Source organism: Heloderma suspectum, chromosome 2 (genome assembly GCF_057233095.1).
Source record: "Heloderma suspectum isolate Gila_16-S chromosome 2, 16-S_ref, whole genome shotgun sequence".
NCBI classification, from domain to species: domain Eukaryota; kingdom Metazoa; phylum Chordata; class Lepidosauria; order Squamata; family Helodermatidae; genus Heloderma; species Heloderma suspectum.
The window spans coordinates 397,145,881-397,173,232 of NC_139459.1; the positions used below are offsets into that span (position 1 = coordinate 397,145,881).

The 27,352-nt window shown below is 45.9% G+C and overlaps 1 protein-coding gene across 1 annotated transcript in view; it reads left to right on the forward strand.

The window, feature by feature from the left end:
- The first annotated feature begins 3,501 nt into the window (after positions 1-3,501).
- The window catches only part of LOC146356565 (uncharacterized), a 227,624-nt gene continuing 203,773 nt past the window's right edge, over positions 3,502-27,352 (forward strand). The window contains 2 exon segments of the mRNA XM_084830189.1: positions 3,502-3,559; positions 4,884-6,636. Coding sequence (XP_084686315.1) covers positions 3,502-3,559; positions 4,884-6,636 — 1,811 coding nt within the window.

Here is a 27,352-nt window from a genome sequence, read left to right on the forward strand (position 1 = left end):
GGTATTTCCTCCACAGCATCCCAAAGTTGCACCTCCTCCTCTTTGCCTTGGCCTCTCCACCCTCCCCCAGGGAATATCAGCAAGATGGGAAGAGGCAGGTGGGCGGGCTCACTATTCTCTCCCCCACCTTAAAAAAAAAAAAAAAAAAAATCCTGTTTCTCTAAATAACCAAAGTCCAGTTCATTGACCCTTGGAGGACTGAGTGGCAGAAACCCCCCTTCCTGCAGCGACTCTTCCGGATCCTACGCGAACGTGGTCTCTTTGCAGAGAGGCCAGTGCAAAGAAATGGCCATGCATCTCCCGCCTCCCGTTCGGCCTTAGCCTCCGGTGGTGCTCAAAGGGAGCCGGACGTGAAGGCTGCGTGTGTTTCATTCACCCCGCTCCCTTGCTCTGTGGTCCTTAGAGGGAGCGCTTAGAAATCGGCATCCTCGTGAGTTTCCAGGCGAAGAGCCGAAGGACGACCGGAATTCCAGGTGCAACATTTGGGTGAGAGCAGGAAAAAGGTGGTGGTGGGGACACCCCCTTCCCGGTGGGCTTCTTCTTGCAGCCAGCTGCCCCCGGACTTGCATTTTTTGCATTGCGCGGTCCTCCTGCCAGCCAGGCGGTTTCTGGGTCCCGGTCCAGGGGATACTCGGAGGGGAAGGGGGTGTCCGGGGGCAAAGATGCGGTGCCATCCCTGCAGGAAATTCGAGCCTTATGCAACCCAGGCCTGTAGCCAGGGGTGGGCTGGGGGGGGGAAGCTGCCCCCTCCCAAATTTTATCTCCCCCTAATTTTTTTTACGAACAAATAATTGAAAAAAGTTTAGACTTCTGTCTTTAAAAGGCCTGCAAACCAGATGAACTGCCCCACCCCCCGAGAAAAACTTTTTACTGCCTCTATTTTTTTAAATTTTTTTTACAAGCAAATAATTTGTAGGGTGGCTACGGGTTTGATGCAGTCTCTGTGCACCAGAGCTGGGAGAAGAGCGGCTTTTGTGCTCCATTGAAAAGGAGGTGTGTTGTTTCTGAAAGTGTGCAGAGGAAGTGGCCAGGCTCCCTTTCTGCCTTGGAAAGCCCCGGTCTCAAGACAGACGCTGCTGGTGAGAGCAAGGACACAATCCTGTGCATGTTTAGACTGGAAAAAATCCTGCAACCCCTAGCATGCCCCAGCCAGCTGGAAGATGTTGGACTTTTTTCCATCTAAACATGCCCAGGATTGCACATTCAATGGCCCTTCGGTGGGCTCGGTCTTTCTGCAGTGGGATGGCATCCCTGCCACGTCCCAGATCAGTTCTCCTTTGGGGTGGGACCTGCCCAGGGAAGGGCAGGAGGGCAGGGGGATTATTTTGGAAGCATGCAAGGAACAGCTTGGCTTCCTCCTCCTTGGTTAGGAGGCTCGAAAGTAAGAGAAAAACCCTTCCCTGTTGTTTCTGGGGCTGCAAAGAGTCAGGGCTCCCCAGTCAGAGAGCTGTGAGCTCCTTTGACCTTCTGCCACGGTTGATGCCTGTCAGCGGAGCAGAGGAATCTTGTTAGCTGATAGCAACGTAACAAATATCTACTGAATGTATCTAAAGTTATGTCTAGGCCACCTTTAAGGGCGGGACCCTCTCAAGCAGCACACAAGATACAAACCACACAAAGTTGAGACAATAAAAATCCATTCGGACTTGTTCAATAAAATCCGCAACAGCAGAGTTTTCCAATGCAGATCAATAAAGGTAAGACGTACCAGTGAAAACCCACAGCCCAGACCTACGGGAAAGCCAGTGAAAACGGGTATGTCTTCAGAGCTTTCCTGAAAGAAGGGGCCTGATGAAACCCTGATGGAAGCTGATTGCAGAGGTGTGGGGCCGCCACGGAGAAGGCCCTCTCTATTGCCCTCACTATCCAGCCATGGTGGTGGGCTCAGAAAGGCACCACCCACTAGTGCAGCTGGCACATTATTTGTGCCGCATAAGGTGACCCCCCCCCCCGCACACACACACCTCCACCAGTGTCCAGGAGCCGTATTCTGCACCAGCGGAGGTTTCTGAACTATCTTCAAAGGCAGCCCCACATACAGCGCATTACAGTAGTCCAACCTGGATGTCACCAGAGCATGAATAACTGGCAATCCTCCATCTCCAGAGGGGGTCACAACTGGCATGCCAGCCGAAGCTGGTAAAAAGTGCTCCTGGCCAGCTGAGCTTCCCCAGGTTGCACCAAGTCCAGGAGCACATCCAAGCTGTACACCTGTTTCTTTCGAGGGAGTGCAACCCCATCTATGACCCAGTGAGTTTCCATGGCCAAGTGGGGATTAGAACCCAGATCTCCTGACTCCCAGTCCAACACTCTAGCCACTACACCACACTGGTTCTTCAGGGGAGTGCAGCCCCATCTAGGATCAGAAGAAACCCTGTATCCAGACTGGTCTGTTTCCCTACTCTCAGTACTTCTCTCTTGCCTGTATTAAGTCTCAGCTTGTTTGCTGTCATCCATCCCCAAACTGCCTCGAGACAACAGGTTCAGGACTTCATGAGCCTCTGTAGGTTCATTAAACACACAAACAAAAACCAGCTAATAAAATATGAATATAGTCCAGCAGCCAATTCCAAATAAAAAGAGAAATAGCAACCAGATTTCATACACATGCCAAGGTATAATGTGCTAGATGCAGAGATATCAAGTCAATGTTACTTTTAAATATAGCAGAGAGGCCGTCTACATGGAGAATGTGAGACTTCAAAATCTAAAACTCACTTGGGGAGGGATTCATAAACAACCAGGCCTCACACCCTCTGCTCTGCTTAGCACCCTCAACATGGGGCATCTTTGCTGGTCCCAGGCACTCCATTCTCCCCATCAGGATTTGGGCCTGAAAGACCTGGGAAAAGTGTTGCGTGCCTGGAAGGGTAAGTTGTATGCAAGCACAGTATGTGACATTGCACAGCATCATCGCTGATTGATTGTGGTCCACGTCAGTTAAAGTTTAGCTTCCAATTTCCTTGTTTTGTGGAGCTTGAACCAACATGAGATAGCCCTGACTCAGGTCTTAAACGGGCAGGCTTTTTGATCGCTGAGTTGCGTTCTAGTGTATTTGGTCTCCCCAGCAGAAGGAACAGCTATCATTGTTTCAAAGCCATCATTTTAACCTTAGATGGTTACATTAGACAGGGATTTCTTTTCTCTTTTTTTTAATATATTTTTATTTATTTTATCTTTATAAATGAAATATACTATACCAAACATACCAACAACCTGATCAGTACTAGGATTTACAAACAATACAATATTCTGATGAGGACACCATAATAACAAAAAGAGAAGGGAAAAGAAAGGGAAAAAAGGCAAAGGGAGGAGGAAAGGAGGTGAATAGACAGGGATTTCTCAGTGCCTTTGCCCAGTGTGAAGGGGGGGGGGATTTAGTCACTTCCCAGTCATGCTTTAAAAAGTTAAAAAAAATGTTGTTTTGCTTTGACAGGACTTTAATGCTGTTTTCAGGAAGGGAGTCTGAAGAACTGAGGCAAACAGTGGTGATAAAAGATGAAGCATATAGAAGGACAAGCCCTGCTGAGAAAGAATCAACATGACTTCTGGAAAGGTAAGTCATGTCTCACTAACATTTTCGAGTTCTTAAGAGTGTCAATAAACATGTGGACAGGGGTGGGTCATTAGTTTATTCGGACTTCCAAAAGGCTTTTGACAGAGTCCCATCCCAAAGTCTCCTGAGCAGTATTAGCAGTCATGGAATAAGGAAAGAGGTCCTCTTATGGATTAGTAACTGGTTAAAGAACAGAAAGCGGAGAGTAGGAATCACAGAATAGTAGGGTTGGAAGGGGCCTACAAGACCATCAAGTCCAACCCCATGTAGGAATACATGGTAAATTTTCCTAATGCAATGACTTGCATTGGGACCAATGGTTTTCAACTTCTTCATAAATGATTTGGAATTAGGAGTGAGCAGTGAGGTGCCCAAGTTTGCTGATGACACCAAATTGGTTAGGGTAGTTTGAACAAAAAGGGATTGTGAAAAGGATCTTTCCAAACTGGAAGCATGGGCATCCAAATGACAAATGCAATTCAGTGGAACCAAGTGTAAAGTGAAGCACATTGGGGCAAAAATTCCCAGCTTCACATCTATGCTGATGGAACCTGAACTAGCGGTGACTGGCCAAGTAAAAGATCTTGGGGTAGCGGTGGACAGCTTGATGAAAATCTAGACCCAGTGTGCAGCTACTATGAGGAAGGCAAATTCTTTGTTAGGCATAATTAGGAAAGGAATTGAAAATAAAACTGCCAAGGTCATGCTCCCCTTACACAAATCTATGGTGCGGCCACACTTGGAATACTGTGTACGGTTCTGGTCACCACACCTAAAAAAGGTAATTCTGTGTGAACAGAATGCTGGACTAGATGCACCTTGGTCTGATCCAGCACAGCTCTTCTTATGTTCTTAACTGCTTCCCCAATTAGATGATTTTTTTAAAGAAAGGATTCCGGCTGTTTCTTGGAAGTGGGATGAACCTCAAAGGTCTTTCGATATTGTTGTTGAAACTGTGTGTTATTGCTTTCTAGATCACTTCACAGACGGCTTTCGCTGAGAAGTTATATATCAGTTTTATAATAAACAGAGCTGGGTGTCATTAGTAACTGGTGACTGAACAGATTCCTTTGGATCTCCGGTTATGACCTCTGCTGGAGGGCTGCTGTCCTTTCTCCAGTGAACATCCTCTGCAAGTCATTTCTGGCACTTATAATTCAGAATAGTTGGTATTTTATGGTCCACCAGGACAACCACAATGTTTCCAACCCATCGTCATGTCAGAATCCACAATTCTTTCAATTCAGAGTAACAGCTAATTGATTACAGCCCCCCCTTCTCAACTGCATGCGTAATGTGGTGTTTTCTCTACCTTTTCCAGCAGGTGAGGGACAGGATATTAACTGCTCTGAAGAGATCTCCTCAAAAACAACCCAGGACCAAATGGAGGAAGAGACCTTTGAGGGTCAAGATGGATCAAGGAGGCAGCAGGAGAATCAAGGCAAGAACAGGAGGAAGAAAAGCATTCTTAGCCTGATGGATGGCTGCAATCAAATCTCAGTCCAGCAAGACCATCAGAAGGGAAAGAGAAAGAGTAAGTGCCCTTCCTGTGGGAAAACATTCTCTTCCAAATCTAAACTTAACACACACTGCAGAAGTCACACACAAGAGAAACTGTATAATTGCTTTGAATGTGGAAATAACTTCACCTGCAGTGCTGAACTAAATCAGCACCACAGAATTCACACGGGGGAGAAACCCTATAAATGCACAGAGTGTGGAAAGAGCTTTCGTCAGCGCTCACATCTCAGTAGACATCAGAGAAGACACACAGGGATAAAACCATATAAGTGCTTGGAGTGTGGAAAAAGGTTTTGTGAAAGCTCATATCTCGCTTCACATCAGAGAAGTCACATAGGAGACCAACCATTTACATGCTTGGAATGTGGGAAGCCCTTCAGTCGAAAAGCCTACCTTATTTCCCATCAGAGAACCCATACAGGGGAGAAACCATATACGTGCTTTGAATGTGGAAAGAGCTTCAGTCAGAGTTCAGCCTTCACTAAACATCGGAGAACACACACAGAGAAGACACCATACAAGTGCTTGGAGTGTGGAAAAAGGTTTTGTCAGAACTCAAATCTTACTAGACATCAGAGAATTCACATCAGAGAGGAAACATTTAAATGCTTTGCATGTGGAAAGAGCTTTCATCAGAGGACAAACCTCACTAAACATCAAAGGGTTCACAAAGGGGAAAAAACATACAAATGCTTGGAGTGTGGAAAGAGCTTCAGTGAGAACAGGCAACTCAGTTCACATCAACAAATTCATACAGGGGAAAAACCATATAGATGCTTGCAGTGTGGTAGGAGCTTCAGTCAGAGCTCGAGCCTCACTTCTCATCAAAAAATCCACACTGGGGAGAAACCATATAAATGCATTGAGTGTGGAAAGAACTTCAGCCACAGCGCAAACCTAATGCAGCATCAAAGAATTCACACAGGGGAAAAACCATATACGTGTTCGGAATGTGGGAAGAGTTTTAATTCTAGCACAGGCCTTGTGATCCATAATATAGTCCACACAAGGGAGAAACCATACAAATGCTTGGAGTGTGGAGAGAGCTTTGGTTACAGGTCATACCTTAATTTGCACAAGAGAATTCACACTGGGGAAAAACCATACAAATGCTTGGACTGTGGAAAGACCTTCAGTCAGAAACCTCATCTTACTTCCCATCAGAGAATCCATACAGGGGAGAAGCCATATAAATGCTTGGGGTGTGGAAAGAGCTTTAGTCAGAGCTCACACCTTACTGTGCATCAGAGAATCCACACAGGAGAGAAACCTTATAAATGCTTGACATGTGGAAAGAGCTTCCGTGATAAATCAGTCCTTACTTGCCATCAAAGAATCCACACAGGGGAGAAGCCATATAAATGCTTTGAGTGTGGAAAGAGCTTCAATCAGGGTTCAAGCCTTTCTACACATCAAAAAATTCACAGAGAGGAGAAACCATATTCTTGCTTTGAGTGCGGAAAGCGTTTTGTTTGCAGCACCGGCCTCACTTCTCATCAGAGAATCCACACAGGAGAGAAACCCTATAAATGCTCGGAGTGTGGAAAGAGCTTTCGGTGGAATGCACACTTCACATCCCATCAAAGAATGCACGTAAGGGAGGAACCATAAAATGATCAGACCGTCTTAGAAGCCATTTCAATACTTCGAATTTTGCTGGATTTCAAAAAATTCAGCAAGGATAAATGAAAGAATTCCTGTGAGATGAATCTTGCTAAAAACTCAGAGGACCCACTATTACAGAGAGTGTGATCTTTAGCTAAGCCATTACAATAATGTAATGGCTGTGTACAACTGTGTACAACTGCAATTGTACACAGAGCTTCAGTTGGAAGAGTGACTTTACTTTTTATATAAATGTATTAAATTTCATTCAATAAAATAACAATCAACAACTTTCAGAGGGGTAGCAGTGTTAGTCTGTTGCAAAAAACAACAGCAAAGAACCTTGTCATACTATAAATACTAGTGAGTGTCTTACACCCCTATCGAGTGGTAAGATAGGGATAAATGAATGTATTTTGGCATAAACGTCTGTGGCCACTGTAATAAGTTTGGGTCCATATCTTAAGAAGGTAACATGGTGGTTTCATTGAACAGAGTTACAACAATGAACGGTTCTTTGCTGGAGCTCTCTCAGCCAGTCCAGGCTCCACCCCCTCACCCACTCTCTAGGGATTATCTCCAAATTCCTATCCGGATGTTTCTTGTAAGGAAATGTCTCCAAATCACTACAGTCATGACAGCCACTTCCTCGTATGCCCGAAATGCTGGACACAACTTGACGGACCGATATACGTATGCTGTGGGAAGGGGGGTTGGGTGTAGAGGGAAATGTATACAGTGCTGTCAGAGGTAACTGAGTTATGAAAAAAGCATAGGCAGTGATGATTAATACATGCAGTGTGTTTTGAAAAGAGCACCTTTGTCCTTGGAATTAGAGCTGAATCTCTTGACGAGTTGTACTTCACCCATGTGACATCCGTATGTGTCCTTGAAATGCCTTAGTTCAAGGGTGGCCACCTTCAGGCCATTCACAGACTCTCCTTGGAAGCTGGAATGTCCCCCCGCTGGTTTCTGAACATTCCCACTCCTTATGTCTGGATTGTGTCCATTTATTGTTTTGCTTACAGGAGAAATGCAGAACCGGATTTGGGTGTGAGGCTGGAAGACCTCCCACCCAGCCTTCCGTTGGCTGTGTGGTGCCAGGTGGGTGTGGCATGCCCTCCTGATGGCATTTTTCCACCTGGTGCTTGGGACAGGGACTGGGCTTTGCTGCATGCAGGATTTTCCCGTTAGGGAAACTCTGTCGGCAGCGATGCCAAGCAACGTAGGAACATAGGAAGCTGCCTTATACTGAGTCAGACGGTTGGTCATGAGAACGTAAGAGGAGCCATGCTGGATTAGACCAAGGGTCCATCCAGCCCAGCATTCCATTCACACAGTGGCCAACCAGCTGTCGACCAGGAACCCACAAGCAGGGCATGAGTGCAACAGCAGCCTCCCATCCATGTTCCCCAGCAACTGCTGTACATATCCTCACTGCCTCTGGTACTGGAGGGAGCACATAGCCATCAGGACTAGTAGCCATTGATAGCCTTTTCCTCCAGGAATTTGTCTAATGCCCTATTAAAGCCATCCAAACTGGTGGCCATCACTACTTCCCATGGTAGCGAATTCCATAGTTTAACTATGAGCTGTGTGAAGAAGTCCCTTTATCTGTCCTGAATCTCCCACCAATCAGCTTCATAGGATGACCCCAAGTTCTAGTATTTTGAGAGAGAGAGAGAGAGAGAGAGAGAGAGAGAGAGAGAAATGTCTCCCTATCCACATTCTCCACACCATGCATAATTTTGTACACCTCTATCCTGTCTCCCCTTCCCCTCCTTTTTCCCAAGCTAAACAATCCCGGCTGTCGTAACCTCCTCCCATAGGGGAGATGCCCCAGCCCCTTGATCATTTTAGTTGCCTTTTTCTGCACCTTTTCCAGCTCTACAATATATATATATTTAGGTGTGATGACCAGAACTGTACACAGTATTCCAAGCGTGGTCGCACCATAGTTTTGTATAGGGGCAGTACAATCTCAGCAGTTTTATTCTCAATTCTTTTTCCAATTATGCCTAACATGGAGTTTGCCTTTTTTACAGCGGCCGCACACTAGGTTGACATCTTCACTGAGCTGTCCACCACAACTCCAAGTTCTCTTTCCTGGTCAGTCACCGCTAGCTCAGATCGCTTCAGGTTATACTTGAAGATGGGATTTTTTGCCCCAATGTGCATCACTTTACACTTGCTTATACTGAACCCCATTTGCCATTGAGATGCCCATTCTCCCAGTTTGGAGAGATCCTTTTGGAGCTCTTCACAATCCCTTTTTGTTTGAACCACCCTCAATAATTTGGTGTCTTCCGCAAACTTGGATGCTTCACTGCTCACTCTTAATTCCAGATCATTTATGAACAGGTTGAAAAGGATTTGTCCTAATACAGATCCCTGTGGCACCCCGCTATTTACTTCCCTCCACTGGGAGAATTTATGAGGTCTTCCTACTCTCTGCTTTCTGCTGTTTAACCAGTTGCTGTTCTTTAGCCAGTCCATCTAGCCCAGTATTGTTAACACTGACTGGCAGCAGCTCTTGAGGGTTTCAGGCAGCAATTTTCCCTCACCTTACTTAGAGAAGCCGGGGATCGAACCCGGGACCTTCTGCATGCAAAGCATGTGCTCTATCACACTGAGTTATGGCCCTCCACTAATTCTTCCATGACTGGAGGATCCATTTCTTCCCATTCCTTGCAGGAAGGGGCAGGGTGGTTGAAAGAGAAGCGGCTGCATCCCCTTCGCTTCTCTGATGAAGAGAACTGAGGCAGCTTTGGCCGCCCCGCCTCCGGCATTGGGACTCTCCCATGCAGGGGGAAGAGCCCTTGCAGTGCCTGGCATGAGCAGGTCCCAACGCCCAGGCTGCCCCTCATCTCTGCTGCTATCTCTGATCGGAGGTAACAGTGGGGGTTGTGCAGCTGGGACGCGAATGAAGGGGAGTCCCCAGTGTCCAATCAGAGATAGCAATGGGGTTACGGTGCTGGTGCATGAACAAAGGGGAATCCCAACTGTTCTCTCAGCCTCCGATCAGAGGTAGTGGCAGGGGTCCCTCTGCTGCTGAGCAAATGACAGGGAATCACCACTGTGAACTCCGAACAGCGGTAGCAGCAGGGATGCCCTCCAAGGGGGATTGCTCCAGGGTAGGGGAGCTTGGAGCTTAAGCCCTGCCCCCGGAGGAACCCTAAGAAGCAGTGTGGGCCAGAATGAGGTGCCCTGCGGGCCACATTGGCAGAGATTCTATGCCCCCAGCAGAGAGACAGGGCTGTCTATCCAGCGCAGAATGCAGTGCAGCATAGTGGGCAAACGATGGCATATGACACATTGGAAGATAAGCAGGTGCTCGAACCCCTGATATTGTGGAGGGCGGGATTAGGTCCTGTACGGTGTTGCCAGAACAGACATGTTCCATTACGAAAAGGGCCTGTGCCTCACCGTTGGCTCTGTGGGTTAGGGCTGGTGGGAGGTGCTGTAAAACAACTTCTGTAGGGGCACAAGTTGTCCACACCTAATTGATTATTTTGGTGCAGAGAAGAATAAGTGATGGCAATTAAGGGGCAGGACAGTGTGGGGCGCCGGCGCTCCTCCCAGGCAAAACTCCATGTGCCCCATCTCTATTTGGGCCTGAAAGACCTAGGGGAAGTGTGGATGCATGGAGGGTAAGCGAGCATAATTTGTGGCATTGCACAATGTAATCATTGATCATGGGGCATGTCAGTGAAGGCGTCAGCCTTAGCTTCCCATTTCCTGGCTTTGTGCAGCATTAGCTAACATGTGGCAGCCTTAACTCTGGCCGTTTCAACTTGCCAGTATTTGTATCATTGAATTTCCCTGGCATTTGAGAAGGAAATTCCCCACCTGAGGCATTTGAATCTTGCAAGTTGACCAAGCGGACGTATGGGATTATAAATATTTAACCAGTGGCAATCATGCTTTCATTTCATGTTGCACACTTAATTTCATTTTAAGTTGTACACCGCAAACAATAAATGTAGGTAGCTATGTCTTCTAATAAGAACAAATCAAAAGTGTAAGAGTAGGCGTGATGAAATTGTATTTTGTTTTGTGTAATTATATGTTTGAGTTTGCGTGATTGATGTATTCTAACTAGGGATGTACGAAAGTGACTTACGTTTTCGCAGATTCTGTTCATGGTGGGGGGGAGGCTTTCCGTCCCTCCCTCCAGAACCCTCGATGGGGGGAGGCGATCCGGTCCTCCCCCCCGGAATCCTCGATGGCCGGCTCTGCTCCGCGGTGGCTCTGCGGAGCAGCCAGCCAGGCCAGGGCCGTCCGCAGCCAGATTTCCAGCTGCGGTGGCTTCTGGGTAAACAAAAACAAAAAAACAGCGTACGCAAATGGCGGCGGCTACGGCCGCCGCCATTTGCGTTCCTTATTTTTCGCCATCTTAGTCTACGTAAATATTTACGTAGACTATTATGGCGAAAATAGAGGGGAATGCAAATAGCTTAGTGGGCGCTATTTGCATCCCTTTTTGATTTGCCGTTTTAGCCTACGTAAATATTTATGTAGGCTAAAACGGCAAATCATAAAGGGACGCAAATAGCGCCCACTACGCTATTTGCGTTCCCCTTTATTTTCACCCCAATAGTCTACGTAAATATTTACATAGACTAAGACGGTGAAAAATAAGGAGCGCAAATGGCGGCGGCCATAGCCGCCGCCATTTGCGTACGCGGTTGTTGTTTTTTTTAACCGGGATGTGATAGGCTATGTAAGTCTTTACGTAGCCTATCATGTCTCTGTAAAAAAAAACAAAAAAACAAAATGACAAGACTGCAAATGGCAGTGGCGGCAGCCGGTTGGAAGAGCAGCCGCCGAAGCCGCCGCCGCTGGAGCCACTGCCGCCCGGAACATCTGCCCTAGGTAAGTGTCATCCCGGGGGGTATCCGTGGGGGGGCGGGGGGGTGACAGGCTGTTCCGCCACAGATTTCAGGGGGCCGAATGCACTGGCATTCGGCCTTTCCGAGATCCGTGGCGGAATTCTCTGACATCCCTAATTCTAACATATCCTTTCCCCTAAAAGTTATGGTAAGTAGATGGGAGGAGGGACATTTTAAACAGTGTCTCCTGATTGGCTGTTCCTTTTTTGGTTGGTAGAGTGAGGGAATAAGAGGCAATTGGGTTTTTTTAGAGGGTGAGAGAGGGATTGGCTTTCTGAGGGGGAGGATTAGGGCACTGGCCTCTAGCCTGGGGGTTGGTTAGATTCCCCTGGGAGGTAGAGGGAGGTGTATTTATTATTTTTCAGCTTTATTATTGGAAGGGGTAGAGTAGGTAAGGAATTAATACAATCTTGAAACAGTCGTTTTACCACATATGAAACTCTCAAACTGCATTGAAACATATTCTCCCTTGCAAATAAAGTCACATTTTTTAAATTTGTTCTTTCAAACCATGCCATTCTTGGTCTTGTTTGTTACCAGAAAAAGGGTTAGTTGAAACTATGAAAAAACTAAGCCATAGCCTATGAATTTACACCCACTCTCACACACAAAAATTGAAGGTTCTCTCCTCATGAGGAGGAGGGTGGTGGCAGCCTCCTAATAAAAGTTTATAAAAAGGTTGAGTTCATAGTTAATGTATTCTTTCCACACACACTTGCTTGAAGGCATTACCTCAAAGAAGAGGTGGAGAGAATATAGAGGCACTGAAATTCTGGAGCCAGAATTTTTCTTTCCTGGTCAGTCACCACTAGCTCAAATTCCATCAGGCTATACTTGAAGTTGGGATTTTTTGACCCAACGTGCATGAGACCTTGGAACTGCTCCAGATGTTGGAACTGCATCTCCCAGGAGGCATTTAGTCCTTTCTCAGTCATCTTCAAGGATGTTAATAAAGGCTGCTTTGCTTGGGCAGACCTTTAATACTGAGTAACTACTTCCTCGATTAGATGATTAAAAAAAATAACATCTACCAGCCTCTTAGAGTTGCGATGAACTTCAAAGTCATCTAGTCCAACCCCCTGCTGCTCATCTTTGTTGGTGTTGTTATCTAAAGTCTCTGCTGTGTGTGATTGGTTTCTAAGAGCACAGTCCTATGGGTTGCTCCCTCGATGAGCGCAAGTCCCCGAATTGGGAGGCTTGCGATCATCCTATGCAGTGTGGGAGGAGTGGAAGAGGTGATCTTCGCCTCCCTGTCCTCCTGCCCTGCATTTTCACTAGATGGGCTTTTCGGGGACAGCATTTCAGAGTGGGAGGGAAGGAGGCTGGAGAGACCTCAGGATGGCTCATATCCTGCCCTCTCCAGTTTTCTCTCCTGCCCGCCCACAGAAATGCACCCTTTCTCCCTTCTCCAAGGTCGAGTTCCTGACTTTGGAGAGTCAAGTGGCACAGTTCTTTCAAAACAAGCTGTGAGGGGGAGGGGGTCGGATCTCCAATTCCCCCCTCCGAGGTCGGAGCATCCAAAGTATCCTATGGCCCCACAGATGCTGCCTACATAAGTCACTTGGCAGACTGCTTTCACTGAAAAGTAGCACATCAAATTTTAAGATAAATAGAGTTGGGTGTCATTAGGGTCTGGTGATTAAACAAATCCCTGTGGAGCTCTGGTTATGACCTCTGCTGAAGTGGTTTACTCCTTTCTCCTCTGCAAGTGTGTATGTGTGTGTTTTAAACACCCTTTGCTATTACAATTTTCAGAGCAGAAGCCATGTTAGGCTGTTGTGGCAAAATGAAGAAAGAGTCTTTTTATTGAGACATAAGTGCTTTTTTTGTGTGTGTGGGCATCAGATGCAGTGGGGTGTAAGTGGGGTTGGGGGTTGGACTCGATGGCCTTGTAGGCCCCTTCCAACCCTACTATTCTATGACTATTCTATGAATCCATGAAAGCTCAAGCTTAATAAATCTAATAGTCTTTAAGGTGTCCCCAAGGACTCTGCTATTACAATGGCTAGGACATCTGGTTGATGTATTATGGTCCACCAGGACTACCAAAGCTGTTTCCATCCCATAACCTTCTCAGAAACCAGATGGAAATGGGCAAAGAAACACAACTGTATTAGTTCACGGCAACAGATGATTGATCATTAATTACAGCCTCCATTACTCAATTGCACACTTAATTCGGTATTCTCTCTCTCTCTCTATTCCAGCAAGTGAGGGACAGGGTAGTTACCATCTCATCAAGAACCACCAAACATGAAATGGAAGAAGACATCTTTGGGGATCAAGAGGGATCAAGGAGGCAGGATGAAATCAAAGCAGAGAATGGGAGGAATAAAGCCATTCTTAGCCAGGGTGATGACTTCAGTCAAATTCCAATCCAGCAAGAACATCAGAAGGGAAAGAGAAAGCATAAGTGCCCTTCATGTGGGAAAACTTTCTGTGCTAAATCTAAAATTCATGGACACTGCAGAATTCACACAGGAATGCTTGGAGTGTGGAAAAAGCTTTGTTCAGAGCCCACACCTTACTTCACTTCAGGGGAGAAATGCAAGTTCCTGGAAGGGGCAGGTTGCACCTTCCAGAAACGACGATTCCCGGTCGTTTGGGGGCTTGCCCCCAGAAGTGCTACATTGCTGCCAGCAGGGCCAGTCATGCTTGCACCGGGCCCAGAAGGGCCAGCCATGCACACACCGGGCCCAGCAGTGCTGATCGCCAGTGGTAGGACACCATTGGATCCTACCCTATGGTTGGCATCTTTTTAAATTCACCCTGGATTCGTTTCCTTTTAATTGGCATGCAATTATAAGAAACGCAGCTTACTCTTACATTATAAGAAAGTCTGCTTACTTTGGGGGAAGTAGTGCAGTGTCACGAGTCGCCTGCCTGCATCCCAAGGTTGCTGTGTAAATTGAATGATACTGTAAAATGCCAAATATCTCCAGGGCACTCTGCTCCCCCCCAACCCCCCCCCCCTAATCCCTACAGTGTTTGTCACCACTCAGGTCACTGAAACAATATTTTATTTTATTCCATGGCTGCTGGCCATCCTTGCTAGGAAATGATGGCAGGTGCAATCCAACACATCTGGAAGGAATCGGGGAAAGGGTAGCATAACATTTGCTAGGGTTTATCAGGACGGAACCAGAGGTCATGATTTAACCAGCCAAACTGCTCCTGGGCTTCTGACAGCAGCTTGATCTGCAGAAGCTTTCTAACAGCTGCAAATCCAGCTGCTGTTCAAGGCTAACTTGAAAGCTGGGGATTGATGTGCAATTTCTCTTCAATCAAGTGAGGTTTGCACTGGGCACATGGGGAAGGACACCTCATGGGATGGAAGGACATCCCATGGATGGAAGATGGTCCCAGTTTCTATTTTGACACAGAGCTGCAAGAACAGCCTGAAAAAGGAGCTGAAGTTTAAACGCCCCTGCAACACAGAATAGGTTTTGGAATACCCCATACAGGAGTTGGACCATAGCTCAGTGGCAGGGCACATATTTTGCATGCAGAAAGCCCCAGATTCCATCACTGATATCTCCAGTTAAAAAGGCTCATGTGGCAGGTGATGGAAATAGTCCCCCTGCCCGAAACCCTGGAGAGCTGCTGATGGTGAGAGATAGCAGATGGACCAGAAGTCTGGCTTTGTATGTGGCAGCCTCCCATGTTCCTTTAAGTTCACAGCTGGAGAGGAAGAACTCAGTAGTAGATGGCAGTGGCAGCTGGTGATTCCAGTTCTGGAGGGGCTGTGTTTCCATTCAGGGTTTTAGTGACCACCAGCCAAAACTCTAATGATGCTATCCGAGGTACTGAAAGGTGGTATCCAAGGTGCTAAACCCAGCTTGGGGATAACGTTCAGCATCTTGGATAGCAACTTTCAGCACCTTGGATAGCACCATTAGAGTTTTGTCTGGTGGTCACTGAAACCCTGGGTGGAACCACAACCCCTTGGAACTAGTGTCACCAGCCACCATTGCTAGTGGGCTAATAGAGAAGGAGACTAAGTGGGAAGACTCTTGATTATGAAGTCATGGAGGAGAGACCTGCACATGTAAAGCTGTGTCATTTTGTCTTCCAGCACTATAAATTGAATACAGAGGGCAGGTTAAAAAAGAAGAAGACTTTATTGCACTCAACAGGTGTTATCAAAGCAGCATGTGAGCTTTTCAGCTATACAAGAAGCTTCATCCAGAGGGATATTTTTAATAAAAAAGAAGGTGGGACATTTCTGAGTGAGGATATAGTGTCAATATTTTTGTGATAAGTAGCTCCCTCTGGTTCTTGAACTCCATTTTCATTCCATCGAGAGAAGCTCACATTGATAACTGGGACCATCCAGATTTCCTTGAAAAGTATCTGGGCAATATCCTATTGGACACTAGCATTAATGTACATTAAGTTGCATTAGCATAAGGGACCTCTAGTACAATGCTGATAGTGTTACCTGGAACTGCAGATTTCCCCAGAAAACCTGTTGTGCCACATGACAGAGGTCCCTACAGTGCAATTTCCATTTGCACTTGTGTCTGATTGCATACTGCCCTCTGCTTGTAACAGGACCAAGAAAGACATGTTGGCCTTGTGAGATTAAGCAGGGGATCCTACTCAGGACCCAAGAATGGGAGAAGTGGTATTAGAGCATCTGGTATACAGAGGCATGCAGCCTCTGATAGGGAGGTAAAATGTTACATGCAAAAAGGGTGGTGTTCATTCTAGGATCATCATGCATTCATCTTCATCAGCTGTGACCAGTAGATTTTGTGCCATCCATGAAGGGACTAGTTATACTAGCAGCCTATGGTTCCACCTTGAGGCTAGTAGCTTCTATTCATTATTGCCATGCTGGAATCACATGCCACCTTCTGTTTTCATCATTAGATGTTCCTTTGCATTCAGATCAGGCCTCAGTATAATAACGTAGCACTTGGGAAGAAAGATGCAGCCCAGTAACCCAGGACTGGAGGCCAAGATGGAGAAGACCTGCACAGCTACCATGTATTTGCCCTTGGTGCTCAGGTAGGTGGGCACAAAGGACACCCAAACACTGCAGAAGACCAGCATGCTGAAGGTGATCAGCTTGGCTTCATTGAAGGCCCCAGGCAACTTCCTGGCTAGGAAAGCCACCGTGAAGCAGATGGCAGCCAGGAAGCCCACGTAGCCAAGGGAAGTGTAAACCATGGTGACAGACCCTTCATTGCATTGCAGGATGATCTGTCCTGGCTGGGGGTGCATGTCGGAATCTTGGAATGGGGGAGAGATTCTCAGCCAGATGGTGCAGATAACTACTTGGATAACAACATGAGAGTACAATGGAATTGGCCAAACTCTTCCGCAGCCATCTCATCCTGTTCCCTGGCTTTGTGGCAAGGAAGGCCAGAATCACAGTTATAGTTTTGGCCAGGACAGAAGAGACAGCAACTGAGAAGATGATGCTGAAGGCCATTTGTTGGATAAGGCAGGTTGCTTCCCTTGGCTGGCCTACGCACAGGAAGGAGGACAAGAAGGAAAGCAGAAGGGAGATGAGGAGAAAGTAGGAGAGGTCCTGGTTGCTGGCTTTCACTATTGGGGTTTCTAAATATTTAATACAGATTCATAATACACAATAAGTAGTTAAGGCCAAGAAAAGGGCAGAGGAGGCCAGGATGATCCCCAAATATTCTCCATAGGACAGGAAGGTTATAATCTTGGGGATACATCCATCTCGGTCAAGGTTCCGATGCTGATCATCTGGACACAGGGTGCAATGTTCTGCATCTGAAATGTAGAAGAGTGAATTCAGCATCATTAAAATCTCCCATTGCTATATTTTGTTGTGAGAACTGAGGTGCTCTGGGGGCCACACAAGCCAAGGATGGGAAATGGGCCAGGAACAATCCATGTGTACTCAGGATGGGGAAGGGCAGATGTTCAGTGACAGAGGTCAGCAAAAGGATTTGGGGAAGTGATGCTGGCATGGTCTTAGATCTGTGCTATTGGAGAGACACTGTCCATCAAAGAGACAGCAAAGGCCTTGACAGAATTATTTTTATTTTCCCTGTATTTTTTTGCAATTATAACAGAAGCAAAAAGAACATCCATTCACAATAACCATTCACAGCACCATTAACTAAAAGGAAAGAAAAAGAAATGCTTCAATGTTTCTGTTTTAAATATATACACTTTCCACTTGTGTTTGCCAGCAGTCGGTGTTCGTAGGCATATTGCCTCAGAATGGAGATGGCATAGAGCCATTAGGACTAGTAGCCATTGATACCCTTCTCCTCCATGAATTTGTCTATTCTCCTTTGATATTTTCCTCCTTAAAAAGAGATTTTGTGGGAAGCGCAAAAATGGAAGAGATAGGGGGATAATATGGGAGGATTACAGGTGGAAGACCCTTGGTTTTTTTACACATCAGTTATGTCAGCTTTTCCCAACCTGGTGCCTTCCAGATGTTTGGGACTACAACTCCCAGCATCTCTTAGAACTGGCCATGCTGAATGTGGCTGATGGGAGTTTAAGTTCAGAACTTCATGCATGGTCCCGGGGTCTGTACTCTTCAACATTTTTTTATTCATGATATGGAGGAAGAGGTGGGAGGAATTCCCACATTGGGTGGGAAAGCTGATATCTTAGAAGACAGAAACAAAGTTCACAATGATCTTGACTGGCTAGAAAACTTGGCAAGAAATAAAAGAATGAAATTTCTTTGAATGAAAGTGTGAATTACTTCATTTAGGAAAAAGAAATCAAATGCACAGGTAGATGTTGGGGGATACTTGGCTTGGCAACAGTATGTGTGAAAAACATTTTGGCATAAAAAATAATGGCCAAGTTGACCTGGATGGTATAAAAAGAGAAAATGCTGAGTTAAAGCCCTATCACTGGGGCTAAAGAGATTTTGGAGTGATGAGCAGGTGTGAGTCTGTCTCATTCCAGGGGCCTGTTTTCACAGGTGGTTTGCTGCAGATAGGGACCACTTGGAGGTCCTTTGTGGCAGATGATGTCATGGCAGGAACAACAGCATCCCGAAGTTTACCTGTGCATCTTTCACCTGGCCGTACCCTCAGTGACCGAGGTAACTAAAGTAACTCGCCTGCCTTTCCAACACTTCAAAGCCCTAAAGTGCTCTTTCGAGCCTTCAGAATCACCCCACACTTCCTTTTTGTCAGTGGGTGTAACTATCCTCAGTGGTTATGCAGTTCCCTGAGGTTTGCGATACTTTCCTTCTATGATTTGTGTGAAATTGCTTCTCTGATGTTGTGTAAGGCTACTTCTCTGATGCATAAAAGTTTTATCGCAATAGCGATCTGGCAAGGTCTCAGGATCAGAACTTGTCAGGATCAGAACTTGTCATTGCAAGCAGGGAGAAAGGGGAGGGGGGTTGGAAGCTATAACTCCGTGACAGTTTGCTGGAATTAGGTAAATTGGACTGGGGATACTCTCAGAGGGAGCCTTCAGGTGTTTCACCGGAGAATCCGGGATTTTGGCTTCTGTAGGGAAAAGTGAGCATTTTTCCGCCTATCCCCCATTTTCCCCTATTCTCCTCTTTCCTTTGGCATTGGGCAAATCCTCATGAGGGGTTCATCAGCATAGCACTCTACTGCAGTCTTGGGATCCATGGTAGCAAGAAGCCTCTCACTATGAACAGGGAGAAGTGGCCAGAGAAGGAGAAAGGGGGTTGGAGCCTGAAGTCCCCGACTGTTCCCTGGAATGGGGTTATTTGCGCTGGTGGGGTGCTCTCATTGGGTGCAAATAGTTACTCTCCATTCATAATAATGTAGTAACAGGGAGGAGCCTGGACAAGGGCAGGAAACAAGTGTCTCTTGTTGGTTGAGCAGCCCCTGCCAGGTGAATGACATTCAGTTCTACATTCCCCGTTTGGAACTATGTACGTTTCATCCTCTGTGAGACTCCTGAAAAACAGGTTTTTAAGGTACCATACACTTGGCTTTGCTGGGAAAGACTGAAGGCAAAAGGAGAAGGGGACAGCAGAGGATGAGATGGCTGGATAGCATCACCGATGCAATGAATATGAACTTGAGCACACTCCGGGAGAGAGCGCAGGACAGGAAGGCCTGGCATGCTATGGTCCATGCGGTCACGAAGAGTCGGACACGACTGAACGACTGAACAACAACAACAACACTTGGCTTTTCTTGCTTCGCATGTCCCTGATGGATCAAAGCCAATTCCATGAAAATCCGGATAATTCTTGTTAGGACAACCCCAAAATATATATTTTGAGATGAATGATGTCAGTGACGTATCAGATTTAGTCATGTATAGACGTTTCCTCTGTATTAAAAGGAAACTTAAAATCTGAATGTCATCTGATGTAAAAATAACTCTCATGTATAAAAAGCACTGAAGCAATCAGAGATTTCAGTTCTCCTTGGGAGAATTCACGTTCTTTGCTTGATTTGAGAAGACTGTGACGATGTCGTATTTGCTACGACATTTTGCTCTCCATAAAACTCGCTTCTGGAAACGTATCCTTATGTTTTTCTGTCTTTTGCTTTTACCAGTATCGTATGCTGAGTGTTCATTCTGCACAAGGGAACTACTTGGAAGAAGTAAAGGTCAGCAAAGACAAAAGCTCAAGTCTCAGAGAGTTGTTAGTGAACCAAAAGTCTGTGTGTCTGATACCAGAAGTCAGTAAAAACCTTCATTTCCTGGTGACACCTTTGCGCTGGGGAAAACTGAGTGGGAGGGTTTCCCTGGGGGTCTTGGGCCCCATAAATGCTGGAATTCCATCTCACAGAATCCCTGACCGATTTGTCAGAATTGGATAGTGGTAGAGCTGTGTGTTCAAATGAGCCTAACCTACCTCACAGGGTTGTTGTGAGGATAAAATAGAGAGAAGGAGGAGAACTCTGTAAGCCACCTTGGGTTCCTTGCAAGAGGAAGAAAAGTGGGATATAAATGCAATAAATAAACAAAGGTGGCCAGACCTAGTCATGGCAAAACAGAGTGTGGGATATGATCGTTTAAGAAAGAACAAGGTCTGTGTGTTTCTGTAGGATTGCTAGAACCTTCACCACAGCCACCAGTTTCCACCCCCCCATCCATCCCCTAATCCAGAGGGCCTAAGGCATCTTCCCCGTCATGGAACCCTCCAGAGGGGATGGACTACCACTCCCAGCATTCCCCAGCCAGCCATGAGGTTGAGGAGGCTGCCCTGCACTCATTTCCTTTCACTCCACATTCAAAGATGTCCAAAGAAAAGAGGGAAACCTTTCTCTGATTCCCTAAGGACTGCCCTTTCCTCTGGAGTCACTTGCCTTCCTTGGTGGAGATTGTCCCTTCCGTGCAGGGAGCGCATTCGTAGCAGCACCGTGGCTCTCCTTCCCAGATGACCTTGATGTCTCCAGGCCTGCAGCTTCTGCTACACCTGGAACGAGGCACCGTCTACCCATCAAGACAGAGCATCAAGAGTTAGGGGCGTTTCCTTGGCACCAATTGGATTTTCCCCACCAAGTCCAATAGAAATTTGAGAAGGGAAGTGATCTTCGTCAGGACTCTGGCATGGAAGGAAATGGTTAACTCCTCCCCTCTGCACCACAGTCCCAATCCTGTTCAACCCCCAGCCCACCAGTAGCTTCTATTTAAATGTGGTGTGTCAAATGTCAGTGAAGTTCAATCCTTAACTTCATGCATGAAATTACAAGTAGCCTTTCGCCAAGTTTTTAATATCAACTTGGCAAAAGGCTACTTGTCAGAATTAAGATCTTAGAATTCACCACCCTATCACCTTAGATATGAATATACTCATGATCGCAGCTTGTATGCTGGGAAGGGGCCATGCGTTAGAGAGAGGCCATGGCTCTGTACCAGAAGTTGCATGTAGAAGGTCCCAGGTTCAATCAGATCTCAGTGGTAGGGTGCATGTTTAGCATGCAAAAGGTCCCACATTCAGTCCCTAGCATCTCCACCCAGGAGGATGAATGCAAGGCAGTCTCAATGACACTGAGATATATGGACCAATGCTCTACTTGGCATTAGGGATGTCGGAGAAATTCACAATGCAACCAGAGGAGGTTGGACTTTCATGAATCTAACAGGCGGATTCCACAGTGGACAAGCTTTTCCACAGTTGGACAGATTCCATGGACTTCTGGACACATTTTTTTCTGACTTCCTGGAGTGTTGTGCCAATTTAGTAATAGAAAAATACACCTTTTAAAAAAAATGGCCAAAAATGTGTGCCCATATAGGCTAAAGTGTGAAAATGCACATTTTGGAGGGATTTGCACATTTTCACAAGTAAAGATTTGCACAAATTCGGAAATTATAAAAAATCAGATTGTATTGATCAGCGGATGGCAGAATGAAAGGCACCTGACAATTCACGAAATGCAAACGGATCAGAATTCACACGATCTATACGTCCCTATGCTGTATAAGTCTGCTTTTTATACTGCCTTCTTTGTGTGATCCTATATAAATGCTGTGCTTACATAGTGTAGGAGTTGTAGTGGAAACGCAGAAGACCATTGTTATTTCGAAGCGTTAATGGTGCACAAATTCTAGACCTTCTCATGTCTAGACTTCCAGTTGGGCCTGATGCTCATCGTGGTTAGCTAAGCCTCTTCTTCCCATGAGTTCCAAGGGCCAATGATCTGTTTCAGGCTGGGATTCCCAAAGCTTGTAGATAAGCCTCTGGCAAGATCGCAAGGTTAGTGTGTTATTAGCCAGAGTAGCTGGGATGGAGTTTTATCTATTCTGCCAAACATTCCTGAAGTCACTGGGGTAGAGTTTCAGGATAGGGGAAAGGTTAATATGAGCCTAATGGTGTATATGTGTTCCAGGAGCTCTCCCAGCTGAGAACTTTAATGCAGACTGATCTGGAAAAGTGCTGCATTTGCCTGGATGTCGGGGTGCCTTCATCACAGATTCTAAGGGGGTTCCCAGTAACTGAAGGGACATGTACTTTATGATCTTGCAGTTGCTTACTGCAATTATTCCACTGCTGCGTTCTTCTTTAATCTTCTGCTTTGTTGATGCTTTGCTGTTTAAAGCAATTATCACCCTTTGCCCATTAGTGTGTTCCCTGAATTCTGAATCCTAAAAAGTACTGTTGCCTCTGGGCAACACAGAAGTTAAGAGAGGAACCTCAGTTTAGAATTGCTGCGCTTTCTGGTACATGAGTGAATTCTTAAGAACCTCAGCTCTCCTCTTAAACCAAAGGTTTGGGTTGGTTTTTGGTTTATTCCAGCAAATATATAATAATACTCAATAAATCATTGGAACATAACAGATATTGAACAGAAAAAAGAATGAAACAAATGGCTTTACCCATCTGGTTAAACCAGCTGGGCCATACAACAGCATCCTGGTCAATAGTGATTGTGATGGATGAAAGTCCCTGTCTCTCCAGCACCCCAACTTTCTGCATAAGATAGGATGTATTAGGAAGTATCACGGAATTTATGATTTCAAAGTCAACTGGCAGGTCTGTGTTCTCATCCAAATACATTCCTTCCATGGAGGTGTTGTAAAACTGGAAGTTTCCCAGGAAAGGGTGAAGCTGGAATGGCAAAGAAAACATGAGCGAGATGATTTGTACTACCCTGTGCTAAGACTCATGGCTGATGCACATGACATTTAGTGGGATTTTAAAAATAGTTTTCATGTCCTGAACTATCTAAGAGTCTTCATGCCGGAGGGGAAAAAAAATGTTTTCAAGAACTCAGCAATGAGCCTTATGCTTTACTGAATGAGTAGCCAGCCGTGCTGGACCACTGTTCAGTGAAGAAAAATATCCCAAGAACTTGCCACACTTGGAAAAAAATTTCAACGGTGAGATAGATAGATAATACATAGATAGATAGATGATTGATAGATGTGTGTATTGAGGTGCCCCCTTTTTAAACTCCCTCCCTCCCTCCCTCCCTCCCTCTCTCTCTCTCTCTCACACACACACACACACACACACACACACACACTCCCACACATAATGTTCCACCATTATACGCCTAAAAATTGCACTACTCAAAAATTGCCACAGGTGACGTCAAAAAGTTCTGGAAATTGACACAATTGGACTTCTTACCAGAAACCGCAGCTGGGCATATCATGTTTTTCTTTCAAATTTTGGAGAAAAATACTGATGTATCTTATTGGGGTTTGTCAAGGAGATGTGACTTTCATTGGTTTGGTGAAGTTCTGAGCAGAAAAGTAATTCAGAAGTAATTAAGGCTTTTCTCTCCCATGAACATTTATGGCAGCAACAGCAGCTGGCAAAGTTACGTCAGGTGTGCTCAGTCCCACTCTGAAGCTCCACGGCCAGAACTCACAAGGTTTTCGATGAATTCTGCTACGGTGGGCTTCTATGCTGAATGAGCATTCCTTGAGTTAGAGAACATGACCTTACAAGGCGGGACTGCATGTTATTTCATGGACTGGGAACCTGGCATGGGAAGGTAGGGAGACATCAATCCTGTGCCTCCACCCCCGGCTGTGCTTCCAATCTGGATCAGTCCCTCATGCCTCCAGTTTACATTCCCCCAAAGGCCTCCCGTTGTAATCTAAATTTGCAGGCACAGGGAAATGGTAAAGCACCACCCCCACCCTCACCACCTTTCACTCCCGGGTCCTGATCCATATGAAGTTCCACAACCTTACTTTGGAGTAGAGAGAAGGAGGGGGAGCCTAGTTTTAAAGTAACATGGAGTTAGATCCTCAGGGAATTTGGCAAGGGTGGGGATTGAATGCAGAGGTGGGGGAGCAGAAGGATCAGGGCCTCACACCACCTTCCTGAAATGTAGTACAAAGGCCATGATGCTTACCCTTCCTTTCTGTGTGGTTGGGAAAGGACGTGCAGGGATCACGTCTCACGCTAGAGGTATATTTACACATTACGCTGAATGTGCGTTCACAGTCTATGTACATTCATTAAGATGGTTGTGAGAATCGAGCTCTATTAAGACATTGTCATTGTGTATAAGCACTACATCTGAGGAAGGGAAGCAGGGATGAGCTCACTAGTACCAACCCCTCCCTCGCCACCCTCATCACTTTCTACACGTGGAGGGTGACTGTCTACAGAAGGAAGCCTCCTCTATCCGTGGAAGTTCTCCCTCAGATGTTAGAATCTGCATGGTTTTTGAAAAGAAATCATGATTATCATCCGTTCAGTCTTTATAATGCCATTTATCATATCGATCAACTTGCAAGACAGCAGATCCAAACCCACTGGGGAGAGGTTGGAATTGTCAATAGTGTAATTTGAGATGACCTTTCAAACACCAGAGAAATTCAGCGATAAACCATTTTATGGTCCCAGCAGCGCTTCCAAATGTATGTAACTCTGTATTCTCCATGCAGCCCTGAAGGTCGGTGGAAACCATGGGACCTGGGTTCATTCACATACAGCAGTGGGTGAGGGAGAAAGCTGCTGACAGCAAACCGGCAGGGAACTTAGATTGAAAACCAAGAAGAATGTTTTGGTTTTTAACAGGCAAGAGAAAAGGAAAAAACAAACATTGAAATGAATAAATAATGTAAAGTCAGCCATTAAACAGTAAAATAAAATGGAGGGAAGGGATTCTAAAAGTGACATGTTCCCCAAAGGTAGCTTATTTCTTAAAAGAAAACCTTCCTCTAGTTGTGAAGTAACTGTAAGCCTCATTTACTGACTGTTCCTGTCAGAAGGTTCCTGGCAGGCATCTACTGAAAGGTAACTGGGGGAAGGGCAGAATGCGTTTCCGCAGCTTTCTTTCATGCTCTCTCCTCAGCGTCTGCCTCTTCGCGGGTTCTTCAAACTTTCCTGTACAATCCATCTCCTCACAGCCCCCTCAGGAAAGATCTCTTGACAGTTGCTCCTGACAGGTGAGATGCTGCCATTCCACCGGAGTGCTGCACTCTCAATCCCTTCCCTTCCCTTCCCTTCCCTTCCCTTCCCTTCCCTTCCCTTCCCTTCCCTTCCCTTCCCTTCCCTTCCCTTCCCCATCCCACCCTGAGAATATATCAAGATCCATAGGCTAAAATGGGACAAAAAAATCACACTCCCCCCCAAAAAAACCTACAAATTTTCTTCTTTTTATTATTATTACTATCATTATTATGAGACTTCGATTAGTAATATTTTTGGCTGGTTAAATTGTTAAGCTTTACTATTATATGTTAACTAAAGGGCAATATATGGTTATTGGAAATGAATTGTAGGCCTGCTCCCTTGCTATAAGACTGATGATATGATATTGAAAATGTAAGGTTGATTATCTATGCTGCACTGAATGGTAATATTGGCAATGTTATAGGTATAACTTTTAAGTAGAATGAGATTTCTATTCACTTCTGAATATTCTGCCTTGCAAAGAGGAATAAATACAATGGTGTTTCATGGAGTGCTCTGATGAACCATTGATGAACCATACAAGTGCTCTTGTAGAACCATTGTTCTGACACAGGACAACCGCCCCTTCTCTGGGTGAATCCTATTGCTGCTCAAAAAGGCCATGTGGAGGCTGCATTGTTTCTGCCTAGGGTGGAATTTTAGCCCCCATCTGATTCCACATCTTAGTTTTCTTTGCGTCTAAGCTCCTGAGAAGTTCACGGTGCCACCATTTGCTATTGAATTTGCTATTGTGGCTTGCAAGAGTTTCCCTCCCTTCCATGGTTCCCACAGTACAACAGACCCTTCTCTGGGGGATGCCATTGGTTCTCCAGACATGCTTTCTTTTGTTGTTCAGTCATTAAGTCAAGTCCGACTCTTCATGACCCCATGGACCATAGCACACCAGGCCTTCCTGTCCTCCACTCTCTCCCGGAGTGTGCTCAAGTTTCTAGCCACTGGAATAAGGGACAGGGTGACCATTGCTGGAATGGAAGCCCTTCGTTGTCTGTATGACCTGCTGCATTTTCCCTAAGCAAAGGGTGATCCTTTGCAGGCTGACAGTTTTGTGCATTCATACCTGGGGGATTTTGTAACTGCCCAACATAGCTGAAATCTGGATGGATGTATCTGTGTCCGCTCCTTCAGTAAAAATCAGCAGCTTGCTCTGTCTGCCACAGTTGTAGTTTGGAACATTTGCCTGCCCAGGAGACAGCAGATCTACAATGGCTTCGTAAGTCATTCCTGCATCATAATAGTTCTCGCTGATGTCATAGCCCAGGGTGATGTTGGGGAGTAGCCTGGGATTCTGATTGATCTCCTGAATGGCTACCAGGAAGGCCAGGAGGTTCCAGTATGCTCTATCCCCTCTTGTTCTGCAACAAGATGTCATTCTCTGTTCAACAAAAGATGTCAAATCCCTGCTTGTGTAATTCTAAGAGCCTTTCTAGGCAATAGGTATATTTGGATTTTACTCATCAAATTGTATCAGATTCGGCTCAGATCCATGCAGGAAGCAAATTCTTAGGTCCACACATAATGGCAGCTGTGTGTTTGCTGTAAATAGGGATGCTAGAGAATTCTGCCATGCACTCCAATGAGGCCGGATTCTTTAGAATCTGGCCCCCCAGAGTCCGTGGCAGTATGGAGCACTCCCCACCACCACCTCGCAAAATTTTCCCGGGATGGACCCTACCAGCCGTTGGCTGGTCTGGTCCGTTTGCTGCCCCAGTCTGCGGCTGCCATTTGCGTCCCTGGTTTAGCCATGATACTGGTTTAGCCATGATAAATACTTATGTAGCCTATCACGGCACAGAGCAGGGACGCAAATGGCATCTGCTACACCATTTGCGTCGCTACTCTTTTCGTGATAGGCTACGTATATATTTACATAGCCTATCACGGCTAATGCAGGGATGCAAATGGAGGCCGCTATGCCAGATGCCATTTGTGGCCTCAGCC